A 15,595-nucleotide genomic window follows, 5' to 3' on the forward strand; every position below is an offset into this window, starting at 1 on the left:
TTTTTTTTAAAAAAACATTTTTTTAAGTTTTAAGCATAAGTGTGTGTTTAATTTGCCTCAGGGGGTACTGTAAAACTTCCCCAAGTCACCGTGGTTCTGGTTAGTGAGAGATGGAAAACATGTTTACAGATCATTAGAGGACCAAAACAGGCACCTCTCTTCCCATTACTTGCTCAAACCTGGTGGTGTTAGTTTCTCCTTCGTGGCTTTGCTTCACTGTCCTCCTGTCATTAGCTAGTACCTGATTGGCAAGTGGCATCGCTGGTTTCCAGAGCAAGACCTGAGACAGGAAGCCAGAACTCCCTTACACATTTAAATAAATGTTCTCCTGTCTTCTTTTCAGCAAATATTCAAAACCCAGCTTATTAGGAATTGGGCTTATTTTCAGGTTACTAGTTGCTAGCTGATGGTAAAATATCACAACCTCTCATTCAGCTCTCAGTGAATTTCATTATGCATCTTCTGTCACGAGTTTTCCTGAGGCACTGAGAGAGTGTTACACTAACAGATCTCCTTCCAGTTTCCATCTAAATTCAATAATTGAAATTACAGTTTTAGTTAATATCTTCTCTTTTTTCCCCAGGTTTTTTAAAAAAAAATGTCTCTATCTCAGATGGAAAACCAGCCTTTGTTGCAGTTTTCCTCGTGTGTTTCCATTGTTGTATCTGACAGAAAGCACAGCAATCTAATCTAGTTTTCATATTGAGAAATCTGGCAGCTCTTTTCCCCTCAGTGTCAAATTGCAGCTGAACTAAGATAACGATAACTGCATAGTGCAACTGCTTCCATAAAGAGTATTCATGAGTCAATCTGCATTCAAAAAATGCTGCCAAGGCTCTTTTCAACTGTGAAAATTACCATGCTTTTAAAATAACTTATACCCTCCAAAAGAGAGGAAAGAGGCATCTGGTCTTCTGAAAAGCAAAGATGAAAGCAGATTTGAAAGAATGCAACAGGGAACATTAGGCAAATAAATATTTAAGAAGAGATGGGTGGATGCTGAGGGGTAATTCCATGGCAGTGCAATAAAATGGATAAGGAGAAGATTAATCTCTACTGCTCCATTCTTTTTCTCCTGTTGAATATTTATATTGCTTAGAATTGAAATGGAAAGCAAAACATGATCAGAGCTCTGAAGGGCTGAAGGTAATGGGATTCGGTGCCTTTCTTCTCCAGACTCATGTTGCATGCGTGGTCTGGTGTGTAGTTCAGAGGCCTACGTGAAGCAAGTGCAGAGTACTGGCCCGGGGGCAGTCAGCAGGGTTCTGCATCATTTAAAACCACTACAATATGTGCCGATTCTCCTTTTCTTGCCCTCTTCAGCAGGGAAGCCCATGTTACTATGGATTTTGACTTAGACTTGCTCCTCAGGCTCAACGGTAGGTGGTCTGAGGAAGCCTGCACACCAGTTTCCTGCTCTGTGCCTCCTGAATGATTAATCATACAATCACAGACTGGTTTGGGTGAGAAGGGACCTTTAAAACTCATCACATGCAGGGAGCAGGCACATCTGCAGCTGGAGCAGGTTGCTCAGGGCCCCATCTGACCTCACCTGGAGCAGTTCCAGGGCACCTCTCAGGGCAACCTGGGCCAGGGTCCCACCACCCTCAGCATAAAAAACTCCTGTCTAGACTGAATTTCCCTCTTTTAGTTTCAAACTATTGCCTCTTGTTCTGTCCCGGTTAGAAGGCAGAACTGTGTCCCACCTCCCTTATCCCTCAGTTTCCCAGATAGAGAGGTAAATAAGCAAGGCAGGGGTAATGAAAACCTTGCACCAAATTGAAAATTAACAAGATGAAATATATTATTTAACAGGGATCAGAAAGAAAGAAGGGAAGGGGTTTAACAGGGTACAGAAAGGAAGAAGGGTAGGGGTTTAACAGAAAAGGGGGGTTGTAGGAACAACAAGGCAAGGAAGATTAAACTTCCAAATATACAAAACCCAAATGCTGTGCTGAGGCTCCCCAGTGCTGGATCTCACTGGATTGAGATGGATTGAAGCTGGATGCACAATCCTTGGACGTGGATGGAGGCAGGGAAGAGTCTGTAGATCAGGCCCAGGTCTCCAAGATGGCCACGGCCACGTGTAGCACAGGGAGCAGCAGAGCAGCGTGTGCCCAGGCAGAAGGTCAAAGGAGCAAGAGGAAGAAGAGAGAGAGGCGTGCCTTCCTCCCCCCTTTTATAGACTTTGGCAGGAAGTCCCGAAGACAGGAAAAGGGGAGTGGGAATAGGACAGGTGTACGCCCCTTTCATTCAGGCTTGTACCTGGTTTAGGGTTTCAGATCTCCACCCACCAGGGGCAGCAGGTTTCAAACCATTACACCTCTTGTCCTGTCATAACAGGCCCTGCTAAAAAGCACCTGGAACCTCCTGTGTGTGGGTTGTCGTTCCCTGCCGCAGGGCATTCTTGCTCTAGCCAAGCCACTGTCACCAGTGTGGTTTGCACCACTCTAAAGCAGTTTTGTCATCTTCTGTGCCTCCTGGCTGCTTCCTGGCTACACCTCCAAGCTGACTATATTTCTTTGTGGCACATCAGGCTTGCTCTTCGAACCATCCTTCCCTATTGGTCTCCACTTCCTTGTATGCTGGACCTTTGACAAGTTATTCCAAGACTAAATTGTGAAAACTGTCGCCTCTTTCACTGCCTCCCCCCGCTCCCCCTTCCTACTTCTCACATCAAAAATATGGAACCCTCTCGCTTTCCCTCCTTCCCCTTATCCAACACTCTGGAGGTCCTGTGCTTGCCCAGGGTGCCTGTTCAGAGGTGCCCAAGCCAGCAGCTGTACAGCAAGGCTGCTGTGGCCCCGTGCCCACAGCCCAGCCGGTGAGGCTGACGTGGTTTCTCCCCAGGCACATGCTGGGAGAGGGTCCCTGCCTGGTTGCTCCTGCTGCTGTTGTTAGTTTGTGCTTCGAGTGCATGGAGTCATACTGTTTGTCACGTGACCCAACATTGTCCCTTCCAGTGTCCTTCCCGTGAACCACCTTCTCTTCCTGCTTTTTGCCTCCCACGTAGCTTGGTGGGAAAGGTGTCCACAGCAGGGTTTGCCTGAAGGCAGTGAAAATACACCTGGCTGCTCCTGCTCTTCATGTGCGCGGCAGATCCCGAGCAGGCTGTGCGAGCCCCTTGCTGCTTAGCCCTTCAGCCCTAACCTAGCTCCCACATACTGCCTGGCTTCCATCAGCGTCTGCAGCGGGCTGTGACACGGAGCTGGGTGCTGACAGCTCTAGGGACTTCTCTGCCCACAGCCCTGCAGGGAGCAGACAGAGCCACAGTGTGCCTGGAGAGGCGTCGGAGAGGCTGCTGGGCGGGGCTGCGAGTGGCTGGAGACCTGGCAGCCACCGAGAGATGTTAGCTAAAAAGTTCACAGTGGCAGCAGCGGAGAGAAGGAAAAGGAGAATGAATAGAGGTGTCTTTAAATGGTCTCATTGGATTAGCAGGATGGCAAGAAAGTTTTTCCTGCTGCTCTTCATGTCATACCAGTTCTGTGAATAAAAATAGGTTGCTGTTTTTCAGAGGTTTTAGTCTGGCATCCTTGGCGAGATCAGATTTACTTGAAATTCAGATCTGCTATGCTGCTTTCCCTGATGAGTGGATCCCTGCGTAGTGAAAGAGTGCTGCTGCAATTAGCATGGGTACCCTGCTGTGAAGGATGACCTGGAGTGCCTCTAGCTGTGTACAAAAACGTCTCTAAAATCCCAAGATTTGGAAATTCTTAGGATTTTTTTTTTTTTCTTTATGAGCAGAGAGAGGTGATTCCCTGTTTCTTTGGATTCAGCTGGTAGAAGCCTTTTGGTGTATTTCACTTTGGTTTTGTGTAAGTGCTGCCTTGGCACACCATTTGGCTACTGCACAGCTGTGTGAGAGTAAAACTCAGTGTGCACTGGGTGTGGAAGCTAACCAGCCTCATTTCATCATCCTCACACCATGGAAATTACAAATGCCAAGTACAACAGAAATAGCCCTGTAAAACCTAACCAGGCTGATTGTTCCAGGTATTTCTACAAACAGATTTTTGGAAGGTGGGTCCCTGCGATGACAATTCAAGGACTGTCCTACAGTTGTGCTGGTGTGACTACAGCAGTAGTGGCCACCAGGTGCCTGCAGAAGTCAGGCACGTGTGAAGATTTACATTGTCTGCAGATTACTGGTTTGCATCTAGAGATACCTAAACGACGTGTGCTAAAGCCCATTTTGTGGTGCTACATGTATGTGCAGGCATGTTTAAGAATTTGTTTTCCTGGCACAAATCCCTCCTGCCAGTTACGATATGCTGCCATGAAGTGTTGTGGAGATAGCTGGGTTATAGTTATTGCTTTAATGTTTGATCTTGATTTTTGAATATTGATTTTTTTCTATTTTTGAAAACACTTGCAACTCCGTGTCAACAGGCCACCTTTTAGAAAATAAGCACAGCTGTTGTAGAAGTAATTTTAAACTTCAGGTTTCTTTTCTTTGCAGGTGCACAGAGCAAGATCTGCACTTCATTGAACAGTACCTGACTAGTTTGACAGCTAGAATGACCTGCTGTTCAGCTTTTGTTGCACTGGAATCAGATATGAAACCCCCCTAGAATTTGTCGTTGACCTAGATGACAATGTGGGAGACCTAAGGGTAAAATCAGCAGGAGAAGAAACTTTTTGCACAACGCAAGAGTTACCCCTGTGAGAGTGATCCCATGTTGATTTTGCCAGATTCTGACTCTGCAAAAATCAGCAGTTTACTGCTCGAGAAGCTCAGAAAAGCAGTATTGTCCCCATTTGAAAAATCCCACAGACACTTGCCTAACATGGAAGACAACATGAATGTAAAAAATGTATATGAAACTGTGGAAAATACTTCCTGCCTAAGGGATTTGTCAGAGAACAGTGATGACCTAATTAATTTTACCAGTTTGGTCAGTGGCACTGCTGGAGAAGCAGAGAAACAATGCAGTGGGCAGCTGCACCCCTGCCCTACAGATGTAATCACCTCCCACGCAGACAACCCTTGCCTTAACACAGAAGACTCTGTGGCTGGTCAGGCTCTGGCAGGTGTCCAGGTGTGGCAGGAGACTGGGCTGGGTACGGCTCTAGCCAGGAATACCCTGCTCAGGGAGCAGGCAGGTACTCCTCTAGGAACTCACGACTGTTCTGTAAAAGGTGATTCTGAGAATTCTGGCACTGTTCTGGAGAGTTATGCAGAGGAAGTTGCAAGTGTAAGTGATGACTTTTCTGATGATGATCTGGAGTATTTTGAATGTTCGGATGTGCTGACAGTGCACGAAAATGAAATCTGGAAAAAGAAATTACAATTTTTATTAGAAAGTGATGATGAAGATGATTTAAAACTGGGTAAGGATTGTGATGGGTGTGCTTACTTCCTCCGTGAGATGCCTTGTCTGTCCCCAGTGTCAGATAACACTGTGCCTATGGATACCACCATTGGCTTCTGTGGTCATCACTCAAAATTTGAAGGAGTAAATGTAAGGAGAGACCCCTCTGTGCACAGCCCGTCAGCTTCGCAGACAGAGATGACTCTCACCGTGGGACACCACCGAGATAAAAGCACCAGCCTGAAAGACAAAGAAAAGTGTAAAGTGCCTGTTGCATCTGCAGCCGCTGAAAATGAGGATCCCAGGACCGAAGAAGAAAGCAAAGAAGAAAGCAATGGAAGTGGCCACTCGGCTGCAGGCTTCTCAGCTGACAAATCAAGGACCACAGATAATGTATGTGCCACGGCGGACTCCTCTGCTGGTGGCATAGGTGCTTCTTTGGCAAGTCAGGCTTCTGAGGCAATGCCAGAAAGCAGGACGGACAAGGACTTGCAGGGTGAAAGCTCATTGCTGCTAGAAGAGGGGGAGAGAAATTTGCCAGAAGAAAGTGCAAGGCACGCTGTCTGTACCTTGGCGGAAAGTCTAAGAAGAAACCTTTTGAAGTTGTTAAACCCTAAAGAGCTTTGCAGATACGTGAGTAACATGGGACAAGCTTTTCAGGCTGCAGCAGAGGTTAGGGAATCCAGCGCTGTGTTTCCCAGCCAGGAAGGTGGTGTTGCCCCACAAATCCCCGAGGAGACACAAGGCTTGCAAACACAGGCTGGTTTGTGTCCTGCAGAAGAGGTGGATAAAGACTGTCAGTGGGAAAGGAAAAGCACTTGGGGCCTGTCTGAGCAGAATCAGATGCCAAATGAAAACGTCTCATCCAGGGTAAGTAAAGTGTTTATCATTTAATAGAAAGAGCTGTTCTGGTGATTTAAGTGCCTTTTTTTCCTGGTTTGTCACAAAATAATGTAAAATTTCAAGTAGTTGGAAAGATACTGTTCATGTACATCTGAATGACAGCTACGTCTGGGAAGGAAATCTGGTGTTGAAAAAGGCCCAAATAAACCATAAGCTGTTCTAATTATAGAGTGAGACTGATGATAGTAAGAGGCACTAATGGGACTGTGGACAGCTGGATGGGGAAATCTGATACGGAGGCTATGGCACAGGTCTTACCAAAGTAATGCTCCTTTCATCCCAGAAAATTTCTGAAATACCTATTGTGAGCAGAGAATGTTTGGGTTTAGTTTCTTTTAATTTTATAATCAAAAGAACAAAATTGTCATCCACTTATGGTGCTGGAAATCTAAAACAAATCAACAGGGGTTTGCTCTGAATTTATAACAAGGAGGGGAATTTAATCCAGAGAGTTCATGTGAGAGAGGTGAGTGGAGCTTTGCTTTTTAAAAACAGAACAATCAAAAAGTCAGATATTGCAGTTGAAATGCAAAAAAAACAGTTGAAAATAAAAACTCTGAAGTGGTACTTTCATGTGCTTGCATATTTTATGCTGTAGGAAGTAAGATACATAGGAAATGAATTGGGGAAATCAGGATAGTTGTACAAACTGTTATGATGCTCCATCGCTTCTCGTAACTGGGAGAATTGGACCATTCTTTTCATTTCACACAGTGAAGACTCAAGATATATAAATACATATGTATTAGTATTAAATCATGAATAATCTTATTATCACTGACTTCACTCATTTGAAGGTGTGTAGCTAATTGCAAAGGAAAAAAAAAAAAGACCAATAACCACAGGCTTTTTCCATTTCCACATGCTTTTCTTCATGTCTATTATTTAGAACAAAAGGCTTGCTGGTTCTGGGGAGTAGACTGCTCCCAGTATCACCATTGTAGTGTCTTCAGCAGTCAAGTCTCACGGAATTCTTCTGCCTGAAAAGCATCCATGTGTTTCTCTATTTTTATAGTACACAAAATTCCCATCACGTTTCAGCAGCACCTCATGTCTTCTGCTGGGGAATGCCCCCTGTTGGAAGGACCCTGCTGAACTTCTGGGCTGTGTATTACCACGGTTTGCGAGAGGCGTTGTTTCCTTCTCTTTTCAAGTGCAGTGCAATAATGTAAATACCAGAAGCCTCTTAGCAAAGAGCTAAGGTTTCTGGCCAAATTTGCTACCTGCAGTGACTGTGTATTTCTTCTCTTTGTGTGTCCATGGCCAAAACCTCACATTAGATAGAAGTCAAATAGGAAATAAGTATTGGTGTACGTAAAAGGGCTAAGAGATGGGCACAAACCAAACCCCTGGTTTTAAACACACATGAGTGCAGATGGAATTTAGCTGTAGGTTCAAAATAGTATGGTCTTGAAAATAAGCCAGACAAAAGCATCCCATCTGGAAGGTAGTCTTCGTAGCAGAAGGAAAAGGTGGACAGCTTCTCAGAGCTCCCGTTTAGCAAGCCAGAAGCCCGTCAGCAGTCTGCTTGTGTAGCCTAAGAAAGGCAGGAGAGAATCAGCGGCAGGCAGGGCCCTGTGAGAGTGCTCCCTGGCACGAGCTGGAGTCCAGCGTGTGGGGCAGCTCTGCTGGGAGCATGGGGAGGGAGGGGGGGCAGCTGTTGGGGTGTGCTGTGTGCTCCCTCTCCGTGCGGGGCCGGCGCTGCTCAGCACCCAGAGCACTGCACCAGCTCCCCAGGGCTCCACGCCTCCCCTCGCTGCCCAGTTGCCTCTGACTGGGACAATCCTTGCACTCTTTCTTGTGCAGCAACTGCTGTTGTGGGTGACTTCTCCTTCCACTCGATGGTCAAAGTGGGAGGCTCCTGGCTCCCCTCATGACCTCATTCCTGGTCCAGCCCCAGGTGAAATTCTTTATATAGCTAGTGCCTCAAAGCAGCTTAATTAAAGGTCCTAAAAGCCAACACTGCCAGCTGTATGATGTTACATACAGTACAGAGAGCCAGGAGGCTGCAAGGTTGCAGTGTGTCATTCAAGAGCTGGTCTCTTGCCAGCGTTCAGCCAGCACCCTCCGCACGAGGCGCTGGGGTCTCTCCTGATCTGCAGAGCCCGTGGCTGTGGCCTGCTGACTGCCAGCGGTGGTGGGGAAGCCCTGCTGGACACGGCAGGTTCAGAGGGGTTCCAGGGCATGACCAAAGCCCGCGATGTTGGCGCCGATACCCCGGGAAGAGTGGCGTGTGGTGCTGGTGTGTATTCCTAGAACTTGGGTTTTTCTGGCCAATTAGATCTACTGCTCAGTCTGCTGTTATTTTGGTTTTGCTCATGTCAGAACAGCCTGTTCTCATAAAATTTGAGAGACAATTTTACATTTTATTGTACAGAAAGGAGAGAAGCAGAACGGACACAGAACTTCCAAGTAATTGGATAATTTGGTTGTGCACAAAAACTGTTTTGTCTAGCATGTAATACCTCTGCTTTGCTAGATTCCAGGGTAGCCAGAATTGGAAGGACTGCACAGACCAATGAAACTGTTGATCTCTTGGGCTACTGGCCCTGTTCACTATGTTAAGAAGGCATCTATCTGCTGTTGTGTGGGGTGTGGAATGGACAACTGTGATTTAGAGTGTTTCATTGCTGGGGCACTCAAGTTCAGAGCTTGCTGCTCTGTGGTGAGCACAGAAACGTAGGTGCTAGTTGTGCGCACTGCACTCCGACACTGTGCTGGGTGGGAGGGGGATGTGCTGGGAGCCACGTGCCAAAGGATGTGGGAAAAGGGTGGAAGTGTAAGAAGGGAGGAAGGACCTGGGCTACACAACGAAGGAAGAACAAAAGGAAAATGTTTGAAGGGGTGCCAGAACAGTTTCAACAGGTCAGCTCTGCCCACGAGGGGTAAGACTGCAACCCAGCAAGTGGTTTCACATAGGCCAATAAACAGCTGTTGGATGGGGACAGGTTTAATGGCTGGCTTTAATACAAAGTGGGTGAAAACTTCTGTTCCAAACCAGTAGTGAGTAAGGATTACTGTGCATGCCCAACACATCATTTTCAATCAGCTTCTAGTTGTTTCATTTTTCATTCAAATATTTTTAAAGTACATCTCTGCCTCTTGCCTCTTTTGAGTGAGTGATTGCTGGAAAAAAAGGAAGGTTTTCTGGTTATCTGAGAAAAAAAATCCAGTTGGTTGCAATTTTTGTAAGAGACATACATTCTTGCTCTCTCTTGGGGCAACTTGCCACCACTTACAATTCTTTTGCTGGAATTTTGAAAAAACAGTTTGCCTGAATCTGTTCCCCAGGAGAGAGGAAGCACAGACACATGCTGGTTGTGCCTGGGCAGCCCATTGCTCTGTGTGGTCACAGGCAGAAAATTTGCTTTCTCTTCTTTGAAACACTCCAGGTCTTACTGAACTTCCTCTCCTTCTGGCTGTTGGGCAGGGGTAGCAGGCTGCTGGCAGAGCGTGCCCGGCAGTCAGCGCCTGCAGGGCAGGGTGCCTGGCTTGCCTGCCTAAAACAGCTGAAATGACTGGAAGGGTTGAGGTGTTGTGGCGAGTCCAAGGCAGGTGTGCCATTTAAAGCAGAGTGGTATTTTAGGAAGGAGAAGTTTGAGTGGCATTGCATGGAAGTAGGAAAGAGAAGGACCCACTAAACTGCTGCTGGAGAACAGTGTAAGCTCAAACCAGTTCCAAACAGGGTGGGTTTGAAGGAGCTCTGGTCCAGAGGCTGCGATGTACCTGTTGTCTGTGTTCTAAGGATGGTTTGTTACCCTCCCTTTGTACAAACCAAGAGGCAGAAATGTCACTTGGAGACTTCATTTACAGGGGAGAATTACCTTGCTAAACTATATCCTGTTAAAAAACACTGAGAAACCATGAGATAAAATTAATCACCTCATTTCAGAGATGAACTTCTTGCTTTCATTAACAGAAATGGTTCAGCTGATCAGGTGAAAGGCTGATGTATAAATTATCCTTACATTTTGTAGGGGAAAGAGAACCAGAATAGCCTTAACTCACACCTCCTCAGTTTATCTGGATGTGAATGTGGCAGTTTGTCACTCAGTTCAGAAGGAAACTTTGTCATGTTGGGTGAAGATGGTCCATTTCTCAGGCATGGCAAGGGGAGCAGAGGTGACAGAAGTGCTCACTCCCTATGGCCTTTATTTGCTTTTCATTTAAATATTCCTGTCAGGCTTTGGAACAAAATGGTTCTTGTTAGTGGAGCAACAGATCCAAGGAAGGGTCCTCATTACGTGGTGATTTCAAACAGATGGAGAAGGTGGCTCTGCGTTTGAAGTGGGCGCTCCCATTTTCCTGTTACATAGCTACTAGGTAACAACCTTACCTGCTTGTCCCTCCTGTATTCACAGAACCCGGGGCTTTGTGATGGAAGTGTGGGGACTCTATTTCGTGTATGAGTTTAAATACACAACTATGATTTCATCTTTCTCTCGTCACACACCAGGAAGATTGTTACACATGCACTAGTTAAAATATCTTGTTCTATTGCAGTCACATAATTAAATACTCTAGTTTGTTACCATTCTTTTCTCACACCTGGAGTCGAGCAGACTGTCCAGTAATTGAAGCAATAGTTAAGATGTGGGACATTAAACCCTAGAAATCTTCTATGAGAACACAGGGAACAAAAATCCAAATTAACATGAGTAGTTCTAGGACTGTGTTAGCTGAAACAAATCTAAGTGAAGAAGATACCAGAGTTAAAGCCAGCAAGGTTTCCTGAAGCATGCCTAAAGGATTTGGATGCAAGTACCTTCAAACAAAAAGGCCATGGAGCTGATGACCACATACCGTAGGAGCACATACGTAGGCTAAATAACAAATAAACAGACCAGAAGCCTGCCCCTGTGAGGCTCCAGACTGCGTCCTGCGTGCAGAGCCGCTTTGTGGCGGGCGGGACCAGGCACTGGTTACGAGCCCTCCTCTGGGCTCCTGTTTGGCACCCAGCTGGCACAGTGCGTCTGCAGCGCTGCGAGCCTGCAAGTGCAGCCTGAGACAGAGGTGCCAACGTGGGCAGGCACACAGGCTAGCTGAAACAGCCAATGCCCTTTCCCCTCGGCACAAGGGAGCTGTCTGTTTTCAGTTCCACACCAGCAGCAGGTAGGGACTGGCTGATCATATTTCTATCATATTTTGCAAGAACTCCACAGGTATTCGTAGCAGCTGTGATTGAGGCTGCTGTGGCTGTAAGGGATAGAAAAATAAACTCTGCTTTCCAGAGGTTTGAGAGGAAGTGGAAGTGGCAAAAGGAGCACGAGGTTCAGACCGTGTGAGTCAGACCAACTGACTGAGAACTGGAACCTAGTGCAGAGACACATCCAGGCTCACATCCCCCTGGACCTGGGCAAAAGTGTATGTCTAAACTCAAAGACCTAGAGACTGGCATCTTCTCGTGCAGGGCAAGCAGCCTTGAGTGGGTGACCAAGGCACTGGGAGCCAGAGGGGACTGCAGCTGTCCAGCTGAGGTTCCTAGGTAAGTGTGCTCTGGGCAAGGAGCTTTGAAGGCAGCGTGGTCACAGCCGCGTGGTGCTTGGGGTGGGGACAGAAGTGAAAGTCATTGACAAAAGTTTTCTATATCTCTTCCTTCCCCATTGTCCACAGCATGTAGTCAGCTCCACATCCTACTCAAGCTGAATGGAGAGACAGAAAGGATGAAAGGAGTTGCAGCTGGAGTGGGTGGCTTTTGCAGCAAAGGAAAGCAATATTTACTACAGCCGGTAATCCTTTTACCATGAACTTATGGAAAGTAAGAACTTAGTGTCTGAGCAGCCCCTGTCTCTGCCTGAGCTCAGAGCAGCTCATGGGAAATCCTTCATTACATATCCTTCACTGAGCTCTGCGTTACATGTGTCTGGCACCTCTTGTTGCATGTTTGCAGCTCTGCTGGAACCCAGAGGCCTCGCCCATTGTGTGTCGTAGGTGTTCATTTCAGCCATCCAGTATATCACTGCAAGTTCACAAATACCTATGGTTGGAACTGGGACTCACAAGGAAAATAAAAAAAAACCAAACCAAAACAGTTATGAAGTTGAGTTTGTGTCTGAATAAAAGCTACTCAGTCTGATGGTTTTTAACATCTCTTCATTTCTGCTGGGAGTAGATACTTAGCTTCAGACAAACGTACAAACTAATTCATGAGGTCCGTGTTGTTATATCCTGGCTATTTGGAAGTAAATGTTTTGTTTTCAAAGACTGACTGCTAAATTGCTCTCTACTCTTACAGATTGTTCTGACAAATGAATGGTAACCAAAAGCATAATTTGCTTAGAGGACTATGTAATTTTGTCCAGTAAAAAATTGTAGGCTTCTCCATCTGTGACTTGCTGTGGGTGAAACATGCTCACTGCCTCCATGGGACTGATTTAGTGCTGAAGGGGACAAGGGAAAATCTTTGAGAGCAAAAGCTTGGCAGGGACTCTGGAGCAAGAGCTTAAGCTCAGTGACAGCCCAGTTCTGAGGGGAATGGTTAACAGTTTAGCAGATACTGTATGCCAGGCAGATGGCAGCACTTTTGCCATATCTTGCAAGCCCAAGTATCAGCCACTTGTTCTCTTTTATGAGGTCTGTATTCCTTGCATAAATTAAACTTAGTCTGGCTTAGTTTAATTGAGGAGTGGATTGTTTCTACAAAAAGTGACAATTTGGAATATTTTGATATAGAAGAATAAAGGAGATGCAGGAGGAATACGGATTTTTATTTCCTGCCCTAGTTTTCCCAGCAGTACCACCATGGTTGCAATGCATGTGTCATTGCTAGAGGAGGGCTGAACATGCCTTAAATGGAACAGGTCATTACCACCTGGACAGAGGCAAGATCTGGGATGCTTTCTGGCACTCCCTTTTGAAGAGGGACTTGTCGCCTCAAGACGTCGGAGGTGACCCAAGACAGATTTCGAACATGGCTTAAAACTGACCTAGAGGTGTTTGGTTTTTGGTAGGAGTCTTGTTCTGAAGTACACAGCGCGGCAGGCCTGGAGTGCCTTCTCTGAAACATTTCAAGACTGATACAGATTAAGAACGAATCTTTGTGAAACTTAAGATAACAATGCCTGTGGTGGCAGCAAAGGAGAAGGCAAACTCCTGAGAAACTCATCTGGGAGTTCCAGAAACTCATCAGTTTGGATTGTGTAATAGTTCCATAAGTGTGATGGGACACTCTAGCTGTTAGCAGAAGGTATAGATACGACGGGGTCATTTTAGTTTGGTTTGGTTTATTATATCTGTTTTCATCTAGCTGGACTATATCAGTCATTGATCTTCATCTTGATTAAATTTTATGTTTCTCAGCATTTGGATCCTGATCTGAAACTCACCAGGGTTCAAGGCTATTAAGACCCAGGAGTTTGATTTCTATCCATTGAGTAGACAGCTAGAAGTCAGAAACTTGACTGTTGACAAATATTTTAAAATAAATAAATCAATAGGTACATTTCGAGCCAGAAATCTAGTTCAGGACTGTGTCAAGCAGGAATTCTATTTTTTAATTACTTTTCTCTTTTTTCTTCTTTGTAGAATCAAGGTGCTAATCTTAAGACATTTGCCCAGAATTGTGAGAGGCTATGTGTGGAGCCCGAAATAGAAAAGGAAGGTGTCTTCAGGACTCGTGAGAGTGCGGGAACCACCCATCCAGCTTCAGAAATGCTCTGTACTGGAAAGACATTGCAAGCAAAAAAGGTGAATTTACAGACTTGTTCTCACCACTATGGTCCTTGTGATAAGAGAGAAAGCTGTCACCAACAAGTCTTCTGTGAACAAAGAACTAATACTGTTAGTAGTGACAACAAATCTAAGAGCGATGTTTCACCTTGTCCTTTGTGGGATACAGACTTGGTCCCTGACAGACAGGAACGTTTATGTGCTGTTCCCTCTTCTGCAGAGCTGTGTGATGAGCCAAGGGAGGCAGAGCAAACATATAGTTTTGACTCACACAACAGCAGCAACACAGATATTCTCCTCAGTCTGTCATGTGATGAATCTCCATTTGGAGCTTATTCCAAGTCAGTCCTGGAATCTGGAGAACCTGGGTGCAAAGGAGATGCTGATGTATCTGCAGTGCATGACAAGCTGTGGAAACTTCTTAATGAAGATGACTCAGACTATCAAATCCCATTTGAAAACCAGAGGATCACAAGTTTAGAAGTGAGGCCGGCAGGTATCACAGTCACAGAACTGAACCTTGCACAGGAGACCTGTTCTGGTCATCTTTTGCCAGTAAACGTGGTAGAGGAGCAGGAACCCATTACACAACCGGCTAGTAGACAACAAACAGAGAAGGAAGACTGCAATGTTTCTAGTATGCTACTTACAAGAGATGAAACATGTAGCAGAGCATCTATAGGAAACATTTGTCTTGCACAAGTGGTGGAAACAGATGGTGTATGTCTAGATTCTAGCACTGGAAATAAAATGGAAACACCATCCATTTGTGTCTCAGCAAATGGTATCATGTTAAATACAGGGGAGTGCTTGCAGCAGAAGCCAAATCAAACGTTGACTGACAATAATGGCTCCATTCAGATGACTGTTGCTTGGGAAGGAAAGCTTACCACCAGTCGTTCTTCCCAATTATGTGATGAGATAAAAAGTGCTCAGAGTCATAATTTAGGATGTGACACAGAAAACCCCCCTTATGTGTCAGATAAGTCCCATGGGACAACTGGACAATTATTTCATAGTGAGCACAACATATCCCTGATAAATGAGTCTGTAACTTCTAAAGAGGGTCATTCTAGAGACTGTTACCCAGCAAGACAAGAACTGGCTTATGTCCCTGAAGAGAAAAACATTTTCCTCAGTGAAAATACCAGTCAATTTGCACATGAAGAGCATTTCTCTCATAATACCATACGTAAAAACTATGAAGAAGGTTTACAAGAAAAAGGAAATCACTCAGACCTGACTGCACAAAATGACACTAATCCTGACAGTTGCCATCTTTCAAAAAATGATGACTGTCAAGATTTTCAAGTTGATTCTACTGCACAGAAATACAGTTCTGTGATGCAACTGCCTCATTTCATTAAGACTCCTGAAACCATAACATACAAGAATGCACCCCAGAATACAGGCCAACTGACAGAAGTAGAGAACCAAGAACCGGCACTCCCTCCCTTTTCTGGGGATCCATTTTTAAGAGAATTTTTTGTAGAAGGGCCCAGGTACAAACCATGTACAACAGGAGAAGGGCAGAGAGAGATTTGCATAGGTGATGAACAAAGGGCTGAGACTTCCTGTGAGTCAGGCGTTAGTCATGTTTCAGAGAGTCAGACAGCAGTTTCCCTCCATAACACCTCAGAACAACGTGTGTTTCCTGTTGAGGACACCTTCAGTCCTGACCGAGAGCTGCAGGCAGCTCCTTCAGCCGGTGG

At 45.5% G+C, this 15,595-nt stretch overlaps 1 protein-coding gene across 1 annotated transcript; it reads left to right on the forward strand.

Moving 5' to 3' along the window:
- Window positions 1–4,787: 4,787 nt before the first annotated feature.
- Window positions 4,788–15,587, forward strand: LOC103777980 (alpha-protein kinase 2-like; the record flags this gene model as incomplete). Its single annotated transcript, XM_008945548.1, has 2 exons — window positions 4,788–6,182; window positions 13,740–15,587. Coding segments are annotated over exons 1-2 (3,243 nt in total), but the record flags the coding sequence as incomplete, so codon positions are not given.
- Between the last annotated feature and the right edge of the window lie 8 nt (window positions 15,588–15,595).

The sequence above is a fragment of the Merops nubicus genome, unplaced genomic scaffold (genome assembly GCF_000691845.1).
Source record: "Merops nubicus isolate BGI_N331 unplaced genomic scaffold, ASM69184v1 scaffold8178, whole genome shotgun sequence".
Lineage (NCBI taxonomy): Eukaryota > Metazoa > Chordata > Aves > Coraciiformes > Meropidae > Merops > Merops nubicus.